Raw genomic sequence first — 12,462 nt, forward strand, 5'->3', positions numbered from 1 at the left:
ACTCCTCCTAAAAAGTAAAAAAGAACAACCCCAATAGATTCCATTCCTACAGATGGTAATAATGGGAGAGAAACGTCACAAATTTGGGATCACTTTGCTAAATTTATTGCTAAAGGAGGTAAACGAAGAGCAAAATGTAACTATTGTGTAAAACACTTTGCTGCTGAGACAAAAACAAATGGAACCTCTGTATTGTGGTCACATTTAAATGACAAATGTCTCAAATCTCCCTTTAGATTTGTTGATAGAAGGCAAACAACTTTGAAATCTGTACCAATCAAAGTAGGGGGACAAGAAAATGGAACAAGTTCTATAGAAAAGGTTGTGTACAATGTGGAGGATATCAGGAGGGCCATCGCTGAATTTGTCATTATTGATGAACAACCATTTAAAGTTGTTGAAGGGGAAGGTTTTAAAAAATTGATGGCCAAAGCTTTGCCTAATTTTGAATTACCTTCACGGGTAACTGTGGCTAGACATTGTTTGAAGATCTATCAAGAAGAGAAAGAGAAGCTTAAAAAACTTGTCAAGAATCAACACATATGTATTACTAGTGATACATGGACATCACTTCAAAATTTGACTTATATGGTCGTGACTGCTCATTGGATTGATGATGAATGGAACTTACAGAAAAAGATTCTTAATTTTTTCCAAACCCCGGATCACAAGGGTGAGACTATAGCTAAAGGTATTGAAGCATGTTTGTTGGATTGGGAAATTGAAAACTTGTTTACAGTGACTCTGGATAATGCATCTGCCAATGATGCTGCCATTAAGCATTTGAAGGCACGTATTGATGATTGGAAAGGGGTCATATTGAGAAATGAGTTTTTACATGTTAGATGTAATGCTCATATTTTAAACATAATTGTAAAAGAAGGTTTAGATGAACAAATTGAGCCAATTTCTCGCATAAGGAATGCAGTGAAATATGTCAAGTTTTCTGCTTCTAGGTTTGCCTCTTTCAAGTCATATGTTGAGAAGACTAAGCTAGACACTCATGGTCTCTTAAGTCTTGATGTTAAAACTAGTTGGAATTCTACATATACGATGTTAGAAACTGCTGTAAATTTTGAAAGGCCTTTGCAAGAATGTACGTGGATGATCATAACTATCGAAAGTATTGTCATCAAAGTAATTTGAAAGGACATCCAACTACAAATGATTGGCAGCTTGTGAAAGGTTTTATAAAGTTTCTTAAAATCTTCTATTAGTCTACTTTAAAATTTTCAGGGAGCTTATATGTTACTTCTAATATATTCTTCCATGAATTTTTTAATGTTCGAAGTTCTATATTGAAGTACTCTTGTAGTGAAGATCTTATTTTGATAGACATGGCTGGAAGGATGAAGGTTAAGTATGATAAATATTGGGAGAATATTGAGAAACCTGAAAATTTGAACATGTTGTTGTTCATTGCTATTGTGTTGGATCCTAGGTATAAGATGTGATATGTCAATTTTATTCTTAGCAAAGCATATGGCTTCTTATTGGGAAAATTAAAGGCAGATAATGTGGAAGGTGTCTTGAAACATTTGTATAATCACTATAATTATTCTTCGATTGAAACTTTCACAAATAACATTGGAGATGACACTAACATGATGGGTGAAGTTGATGATATATTGCATTCTCAATGGGAGAAACATTTAGAAGATGAGGAAAACGTTGGAAAAAAATTTGAGCTTGATCAATATTTGATGGATAATGTAGAGAAGCCAAAAATTTTAATATCTTGACTTGGTGGAAAGCTTCATCGAATAGATATCCAACTATTTCAAAAATGGCAAGGGATGTTCTTTCTATTCATGTGTCCACTGTTGCATCTGAATCAGCCTTCAGTACAGGTGGTCGTATTCTTGATTCATATCGGATTTCTTTATCACCAAAGACAGTAGAAGCTCTTATTTGCACTCAACAATGGATACGGTCACTTTCTAAAGAATGGAAGGTTCAAAATTATTTGGAGGAAGTTCAAAAAATTGAAGAAATTGAAAAAGGTAATTTACTAATTTAATTCTTACTTCTCCATCTTTGATATTAATTTTCTACTTTGAAAACAACTTTATGCTAGTTGCTATCTAAAAAAGTTGAGTTGACATATGATTCAATATCTAATTACTCATTTATGTGCTAGTAATTCTTTTCCTTACAGAATGTCCAGGTGCTCCTTTGAGTATCGATTAGTTTAATGAAGTAGCTTTTTGCAAATCTTTTGATATATAGGTATTTCCTTTCCCTTTATTGAAATAGCGTTTTACAGTTCTTTATTATCTAACAAAGTTAATTTTACAAGTCTAGTTACTCGTTCACGTGCTAATAATTTTCTCTCTTTCAGAATGTATGTCTAGGTGACCTTTTGAGTATATATTAGTTTGGATGAAGAAAATATGCAGCTGGATCATGGTAGTTGAAGATTATTGGAGTAGTTTTGCAGTTCTTTTGTTGGGTTTTTAAGAGAATATTTTACAAACATAAAGTGAAGTGCTGTGTTTTTAATTTTCAATGTTAAATAGACTTATTTTTTATAAGATATTTTCTCCTGTTGATCATGTAAGGATCTTGATAATCAAAATTTGTAGAAATCAGATTGAAATGAAATGGTTATTGAGCAGTTGTCAGGTGGCATTTCTCTTCGTATCTTCTTCTATCTCGATGTGTTGTCTTCTGATGTTATAAAATCCTCATTCTCTGGTTGTTTGCTTTAGTTTGCTGTTAGGTTGATAATGTCTTAGCGTGATGGGTATTGTAACAAATATCTGTCAAACAAATATGTAAGCAATTCTTGTAGATATGTGTAAGCAAATATGTAATCAAAGAGTTTAAGTAATTATGTAATTATGTAATCAAAGAGTTGATTACATATTTGAGTTGACCTATTTGGTGAGGAAACTGAAGAGGAAAAGAAGGCTGCTGAAGAACGTGCTGCAGCATTGAAGGCTTCAGGGAAGAAGAAAGAATCTAGCAAGTCCTCAGTTCTCATGGATGTCAAGCCATGGGATGATGAGACTGATATGAAAAAGCTTGAAGAAGCAGTTCGTAGTGTTCATATGGAAGGATTGACTTTTGGAGCATCTAAACTTGTTCCTGTTGGATATGGTATAAAGAAGCTGCAAATTATGCTTACCATTGTGGATGATTTGGTCTCCATGGATGATCTCATCAAGAATTATCTAACGGTTGAACCTATCAATGAGTATGCGCAGAGCTGTGATATTGTTGCTTTCAACAAAATATGATTTCTGCTATTCTGAAGTTTTGATGGGAAGGGCTGGTGATCATTAGACTTTTCTTTTGTCGAAAAAGTGTACCTTATAAATCATCTGTTTTTCTTCCTTGTTTGGAAGAATATTTACTTATAAAAGTATTGAATTTGAATAATAAAAAAAAGATTACATATTTGTTTACACATATAAGCAAATATGTAATCAAAGAGTTTATGTAATTTGTTTGACAGATGTGTGTTACAGATGAAATGATTTTGTTTGACAGATATTTGCTTTAGTCTGCATTAAATTGGCCAGAAAGCAAATAGTTGTCCAAATGCAGAATAAAGGCAATTCTTGTACTAAAAACACCTCCAGCTTGTACAAAATGAAGATGGATAGATGAATATTGGCTTCTCCTATTGTAAAACCTAAACACTCTTTAAAAAGATCGAAAAAATTGATAAAATCGAAAGAACCGAATAAAACCGAAACCGAAAAAACCAATTTATAGTGGTTTGATTTGGTTTAAAACTTAATAAACCGACATAATTGGTTTGGTTTTTTTTTATATCAAACCAAACCAACCCGACCTATGTAAACCCCTAGTGATCGGCACAACATGTCACTCGCTAGAAGCTGGAGTTGTGAACAACACGACCTGGTAATGCTCGCTTCTTATGTCAGCTCTATGTCTCCAGTGGCATCGTTGTAAAATAGATGACGAGAGTTAGACAAAAAGTTTATTAGTCAGATTACATATTATGGAAGAAGGAAAAAGTTTTATTTTGCTTATTTTATTTTTAAAAATTTGAAAAGTTTTACGAAAGGATCTTTTAGAAGAATTTGGTTTCCTGTTAATGCTAAATGAACCTCTGCCGATCAATTATAACCCAACCTTGATTGTAATTAAAAACCATAAATATTTAGTGTTGAAAATCAAAGAGATTGTGATACATACAAGACAACGACAATTACTTAAATTATAATTTCACGACAACTACTAAGAAAATTAAGAATAATTAACCTGAAGTTTTATCAAATAATTTAATAAAATGGGATAAAAGAGAGTAGAAATGAAAAACAAATTAAGAATATTGAATGAAAAAAATTAAATTAAGAAGATTAATTAAAACTGAAACACTTTCAAGGGGTCAAATAGGACTAGGTGTAACACCCCGTATCCAAAAATAGAGATTTCAGATATCTGGTGTTACAGGAACACATTATAGACATGTACCACACACGAGATGCACGTGCAGTGCACAAGATGCAAGTACAACGCACGCGATGCACGTGCAACGCAAAAGATGCATGTACAACGCAAAAGATACACGTACGCGCATGAGATACACGTTCTGCACTTATTTTTACTTTATTCCAAACATCATATGAGAAATTAAAAAAGAAAGACATGCATGAAAAACTAATCGAAGTTGAGACTAATAAAGAAAGATAACTTGGTCATGCAATTCTGATTACTAACATTGTAAATGACAAAACAAACACATTGACTGATTATCTGATTCCTATATATCTCATCAGTTGTTTTCATTTTTCGAGCACACACGAAATATGATAGACCAAATTACTAGCCAATAACATATGGAAAATACATGTGATATTCATTGTGAAACCAATGGTTAGCCCCCCAAATACTTCCAATAAGATGGTAGTCGTAATTGAATCAATACGTCGTTGCAATTCAAGTTAAATGATGTATTTCTTAAATGTTGACTTAACAAAGTACTGTGAGTTAGAATATCATCTAATTAATCTTGGTTAGAACTAAGAATATACCTCTGATATTGTGAAGCTAAATAACGCTACTTGTTCTGTCTGAAGAAACGCTATTTGTTGTGTCTGAAGCCAACAGAATGATTTCACTAGCTTCAGGATGTATTTCCTCGTAAAACAATTTCATATGAAAATTAGTTCACTCTCATTTAAAAAAATGTTGACAAGAACAAAACGATATAATTATAAGTTAAAATAATTGGTCATTTCATTAAATTTTCACAAAAACAACTAAATACCAAATGTTTTGAGTAAGTATGTACCTCGTCTCAAAGGCTACATGACAACTTTGTACTCGTTGCAATCTTCTCAATTCCCTGAATGATGGTATGTTTATTTAATTCATCATATAAACGTAAATCATTACTAAAATCATGATTATCAGTGAATAGGATTTATTTGGATTATGGGTTAGAGTTGGATAATTGGATCTGATCAGGTAGTGCTTTATTGCAATGTGAATAGAGAAAGATAAATAAAAAGTTCACGTGCATTAATAATATTGAATGACATATTTTATTAATTAATGATTAATAGAATTAATACATATGCAATCACTGATTGGTGTGGCCAAACTAATTTAGGAAATCTCTGCGAAATTACCTCTCAATAGTGATCGGTGGAGATTGGCTCGGTGATCGGCACGACATGTCGCTCGCTCGAAAAATGAACCCCTTATTATCAATTATAACCCCACCTTGATTATAATTAAAAATCATAAATATTTAGTGTGGAAAATCAAAGAGATTGTGATACATACAAGACAACAACAATTATTGAAATAATAATTTCACGACAACTATTCAAAAAATTAAGAATAATTAACTAGAAGTTTTATCAAATAATTTAATAAAATGGATAAAAGAGAGTAGAAATGAAGGAAAAATGAAGAATATTGAATAATTAAAATTGAAAGACTTTCAAGAGTTAAATAGGGCTAGGTTGGCTTAGAAAATCAAAATATTCAAAATATCACGAGACGCCTGTACAACACATTATTGACATGTACCACACACGAGATACACGTATAACGCATGCGACGTACAACGCACCCGATGCACGTGCAACACAAAAGATGCGCGTACAACGCAAAATATATACACATGCTGCACTTATTTTTCCTTTATTCCAAACATCATATGAGAAATTAAAAAAGGAAAGACATGCATGAAAAACTAATCGAAGTTGAGACTAATAAAGAAAGATAACTTGGTCATGCAATTCTGATTACTAACATTGTAAATGACAAAACAAGCTCATTGACTGATTATCTCATTCCTATATCTCTCATCAGTTGTTTTCATTTTTCGAGCACATACGAAATATGATAGACCAAATTACTAGCCAATAACAGAGGGAAAATACCTGTGATATTCATGGTGAAACCAATGGTTAGCCCCCCAAGTACTTCCAAGATGGTAGCAACAATCGAAGTAAGCCGTGATTAAATCAATATGTCGCTGCAATTCAAGTTAAATGATGTATTTCTTAAATGTTGACTTAACAAACTACTGTGAGTTAGAATATCAGCAAATTAATCTTGGTTAGAACTAAGAATATACCTCTGATGTTATGAAGCTAAAGCAACGCTACTTGTTGTGTCTGAAGAAACGTTATTTGTTGTGTCTGAAGCCAACAGAATGATTTCACTAGCTTCGGGATGTATTTCCTCCTAAAACAATTTCACATGAAAATTAGTTCACTCTCATTTAAAAAAATGTTGACAAGAACAAAACGATATAATTATAAGTTAAAATAATTGGTCATTTCATTAAATTTTCACAAAAACAACTAAAAACCAAATGTTTTGAGTAAGTATGTACCTCGTCTCAAAGGCTACATGACAACTTTATACTCGTTGCAATCTTCTCAATTCCCTGAATGAAGGTATCTTTATTTAATTCATCATATAAACCTAAATCATTACTACAATCATGATTATCAGTGAATAAGATTTATTTGGGTTATGGGTTAGAGTTGGATAATTGGATCTGATCAGGTAGTGATTTATTGCAATGTGAACGGAGAAAGACAAATAAAAAGTTCACGTGCACTAAATAATATTGAGTGACATATTTTATTAATTAATGATTAATAGAATTAGTACTTATGCTATCACTTATTGGTGTGGCCAAACTAATTTAGGGAATCTCTGTGAAATTACCTCTCAATAGTGATCGATGGAGATTGGCTCTGTGATCGGCAAAACATGTCGCTCGCTCGAAAAATGAACCCCTTTTGATCAATTATAACCCCACCTTGATTATAATTAAAAATCATAAATGTTTAGTGTGGAAAATCAAAGAGATTGTGAAACATACAAAACAACAACAATTATTGAAATTATAATTTCACGACAACAGTTCAAAAAATTAAGAATAATTAACTAGAATTTTATCAAATAATTTAATAAAATGGGATAAAAGAGAGTAGAAATGAACGAAAAATGAAGAATATTGAATAAAAAAAATAAAATTAAGAAGATTAATTAAAATTGAAACACTTTCAAGAGTTAAATAGGGCTAGGTTGGCTTGTAAAATCAAAATATTCAAAATAACACGAAGACGCATGTACAACACATTATTGGCATGTACCACACACGAGATACACGTACAACGCACGCAATGCACGTACAACGCACGCAATGCACGTGCAACGGAAATTATGCGCGTACAGCGGAAAAGATACACGTACGACACGAGATACACGTGCTGCACTTATTTTTCCTTTATTCCAAACATCATATGAGAAATTAAAAAAGGAAAGACATGCATGAAAAACTAATCGAAGTTGAGACTAATAAAGAAAGATAACTTGGTCATCCAATTCTGATTACTAACATTGTAAATGACAAAACAAGCTCATTGACTGATTATCTCATTCTTATATCCCTCATCAGTTATTTTCATTTTTCGAGCACATATGAAATATGATAGACCAAATTACTAGCTAGTAACAGAGGAAACATACCTGTGATATTCATGGTGAAACCAATGGTTAGCCCCCCAAATACTTCCAATAAGATGGTAGCAATAATCGAAGTAAGCCGTGATTAAATCTATATGTCGCTGCAATTCAAGTTAAATGATGTATTTCTTAAATGTTGACTTAACAAACTACTGTGAGTTAGAATATCAGCTAATTAATCTTGGTTAGAACTAAGAATATACCTCTTATGTTATGAAGCTAAAGCAACGCTACTTGTTGTGTCTGAAGAAACGTTATTTGTTGTGTCTGAAGCCAACAGAATGATTTCACTAGCTTCAGGATGTATTTCCTCCTAAAACAATTTCACATGAAAATTAGTTCACTCTCATTTAAAAAAATGTTGACAAGAACAAAACGATATAATTATAAGTTAAAATAATTGGTCATTTCATTAAATTTTCACAAAAACAACTAAAAACCAAATGTTTTGAGTAAGTATGTACCTCGTCTCAAAGGCTACATGACAACTTTGTACTCGTTGCAATCTTCTCAATTCCCTGAATGAAGGTATCTTTATTTAATTCATCATATAAACGTCAATCATTACTAAAATCATGATTATCAGTGAATAGGATTTATTTGGGTTATGGGTTAGAGTTGGATAATTGGATCTGATCAGGTAGTGATTTATTGCAATGTGAACGGAGAAAGATAAATAAAAAGTTCACGTGCATTAAATAATATTGAATGACATATTTTATTAATTAATGATTAATAGAATTAATACTTATGCTATCACTGATTGGTGTGGCCAAACTAATTTAGGAAATCTCTGTGAAATTACCTCTAAATAGTGATCGGTGGAGATTCGCTCTGTGATCGGCACAACATGTCGCTCGCTAGAAAAATGAACCCCTTCTGATCAATTATAACCCCACCTTGATTATAATTAAAAATAATAAATGTTTAGTGTGGAAAATCAAAGAGATTCTAATACATACAAGACAACAACAATTATTGAAATAATAATTTCACGACAACTATTCAAAAAATTAAGAATAATTATCTTGAAGTTAATCAAATAATTTGATAAAATGGGATAAAAGAGAGTATAAATGAAGCAAAAATGAAGAATATTGAATAAATAAAATAATATTAAGAAGATTAATTAAAATTGAAACACTTTCAAGAGTTAAATAGGGCTAGGTTGGCTTATAAAATCAAAATATTCAAAATACCACGCATAAGACGCATGTACAACACATTATTGAAATGTACCGCATACGAGATTCACGTACAACACATGCGATGCACGTGCAACGCAAAAGATGCGCATACAGCGCAAAAGATACGTTACAACACGAGATACACGTGCTGCACTTATTTTTCCTTTATTCCAAACATCATATGAGAAATTAAAAAAGGAAAGACATGCATGAAAAACTAATCAAAGTTGAGACTAATAAAGAAAGATAACTTGGTCATGCAATTCTGATTACTAACATTGTAAATGACAAAACAAGCTCATTGACTGATTATCTCATTCCTATATCTCTCATCAGTTGTTTTCATTTTTCGAGCACATACGAAATATGATAGACCAAATTACTAGCCAATAACAGAGGGAAAATACCTGTGATATTCATGGTGAAACCAATGGTTAGCCCCAAATACTTCCAATAAGATGGTAGCAACAATCGAAGTAAGCCGTAATTAAATCAATACGTCGCTGCAATTCAAGTTAAATGATGTATTTCTTAAATGTTGACTTAACAAACTACTGTGAGTTAGAATATCAGCTAATTAATCTTGGTTAGAACTAAGACTATACCTCTGATGTTGAGAAGCTAAAGCAACGCTACTTGTTGTGTCTGAAGTAACGCTATTTTTTGTGTCTGAAGCCAACAGAATGATTTCACTAGCTTCAAGATGTATTTCCTCGTAAAACAATTCCATATGAAAGTTAGTTCACTCTCATTTAAAAAAATGTTGACAAGAACAAAACGATATAATTATAAGTTAAAATAATTGGTCATTTCATTAAATTTTTACAAAAACAACTAAAAACCAAATGTTTTGAGTAAGTATGTACCTCGTCTCAAAGGCTACATGACAACTTTGTACTCATTGCAATCTTCTCAATTCCCTGAATGATGGTATCTTTATTTAATTAATCATATAAACGTAAATCATTTCTAAAATCATGATTATCAGTGAATAGGATTTATTAGGGTTATGGGTTAGAGTTGGATAATTGGATCTGATCAGGTAGTGATTTATTGCAATATGAATAGAGAAAGATAAATAAAAAGTTCACGTGCATTAATAATATCGAATGACATATTTTATTAATTAATGATTAATAGAATTAATACATATGCAATCACTGATTGTTGTCGCCAAACTAATTTAGGAAATCTCTGCGAAATTACCTCTCAATAGTGATCGGTGGAGATTGGCTCTGTGATCGGCACAACATGTCGCTCTTTCGAAAAATGAACCCCTTCTGATCAATTATAACCCCACCTTGATTATAATTAAAAATCATAAATGTTTAGTGTAGAAAATCAAAGAGATTGTGATACATACAAGACAACAACAATTATTGAAATAATAATTTCACGACAACTATTCAAAAAATTAAGAATAATTAACTAGAAGTTTTATCAAATAATTTAATAAAATGGGATAAAAGAGAGTAAAAATGAACAAAAAATGAAGAATATTGAATAATTAAAATTGAAACACTTTCAAGAGTTAAATAGGGCTAGGTTGGCTTATAAAATCAAAATATTCAAAATACCACGCACAAGACGCCTGTACAACACATTATTGATATGTACCACACACGAGATGCACGTATAACGCCTGCGACGTACAACGCACCCGATGCACGTGCAACACAAAAGATGTGCGTACAGCGCAAAAGATACGCGTACAGCACGAGATACACGTGCTGCACTTATTTTTCCTTTATTCCAAACATCATATGAGAGATTAAAAAAGGAAAGACATGCATGAAAAACTAATCGAAGTTGAGACTAATAAAGAAAGATAACTTGGTCATGCAATTCTGATTACTAACATTTTAAATGACAAAACAAGCTCATTGACTGATTATCTCATTCCTATATCTCTCATCAGCTGTTTTCATTTTTCGAGCACATACAAAATATGAAAGACGAAATTACTAGCCAATAACAGAGGGAAAATACCTGTGATATTCATGGTGAAACCAATGGTTAGCCCCCCAAATACTTCCAATAAGATGGTAGTAACAATAGAAGTAAGTCGTGATTAAATAAATATGTCGTTGCAATTCAAGTTAAATGATGTATTTCTTAAATGTTGACTTAACAAACTACTATGAGTTAGAATATCAGCTAATTAATCTTGGTTCGAACTAAGAATATACCTCTGATGTTACGAAGCTAAAGCAACGCTACTTGTTCTGTCTGAAGAAACGTTATTTGTTATGTCTGAAGCCAACAGAATGATTTCACTAGCTTCAAGATGTATTTCCTCCTTAAACAATTTCAAATGAAAATTAGTTCACTCTCATTTAAAAAAATGTTGACAATAACAAAACGATATAATTATAAGTTAAAATAATTGGTCATTTCATTAAATTTTCACAAAAACAACTAAAAACCAAATGTTTTGTGTAAGTATGTACCTCGTCTCAAAGGCTACATGACAACTTTGTACTCATTGCAATCTTCTCAATTCCCTAAATGATGGTATCTTTATTTAATTCATCATATAAACCGAAATCATTACTACAATCATGATTATCAGTGAATAAGATTTATTTGGGTTATGGGTTAGAGTTGGATAATTAGATCTGATCAGGTAGTGATTTATTGCAATGTGAACGGAGAAAGATAAATAAAAAGTTCACGTGCACAAAATAATATTGAATGACATATTTTATTAATTAATGATTAATAGAATTAGTACTTATGATATCACTTATTTGTGTGGCCAACCTAATTTAGGAAATCTCTGTGATATTACCTCTCAATAGTGATCGGTGGAGATTGGCTCTGTGATCGGCACAACATGTCGCTCGCTCGAAAAACGAACCCCTTCAGATCAATTATAAACCCACCTTGATTATAATTAAAAATCATAAATGTTTAGTGTGGAAAATCAAAGAGATTCTAATACATACAAGACAATAACAATTGTTGAAATAATAATTTCACGACAACTGTTCAAAAAATTAAGAATAATTAACTAGAAGTTTTATCAAATAATTTAATAAAATGGGATAAAAGAGAGTAGAAATGAACGAAAAATGAAGAATATTGAATAAAAATAAATAAATTAAGAAGCTTAATTAAAATTGAAACACTTTCAAGAGTTAAATAGGGCTAGGTTGGCTTATAAAATCAAAATATTCAAAATAACACGCACAAGACCCATGTACAACACATTATTGGCATGTACCACACACGAGATGCACGTACAACGCACGCAATGCACGTGAAACGGAAAAGATGCGCGTATAGCGCAAAAGATACA

At 31.7% G+C, this 12,462-nt stretch overlaps 1 protein-coding gene across 1 annotated transcript in view; it reads left to right on the plus strand.

The window, feature by feature from the left end:
• Positions 1-1,786: 1,786 nt before the first annotated feature.
• The window catches only part of LOC125853141 (elongation factor 1-delta-like), a 33,906-nt gene continuing 23,230 nt past the window's right edge, over positions 1,787-12,462 (plus strand). The window contains exons 1-2 of the mRNA XM_049532815.1: positions 1,787-2,003; positions 2,875-3,189. Of these exons, the coding sequence (XP_049388772.1) occupies positions 1,787-2,003; positions 2,875-3,189 (532 nt within the window). The remainder of the gene's footprint in view (positions 2,004-2,874; positions 3,190-12,462) is intronic.

This window comes from Solanum stenotomum, unplaced genomic scaffold, assembly GCF_019186545.1.
Source record: "Solanum stenotomum isolate F172 unplaced genomic scaffold, ASM1918654v1 scaffold9649, whole genome shotgun sequence".
Taxonomy (NCBI): domain Eukaryota; kingdom Viridiplantae; phylum Streptophyta; class Magnoliopsida; order Solanales; family Solanaceae; genus Solanum; species Solanum stenotomum.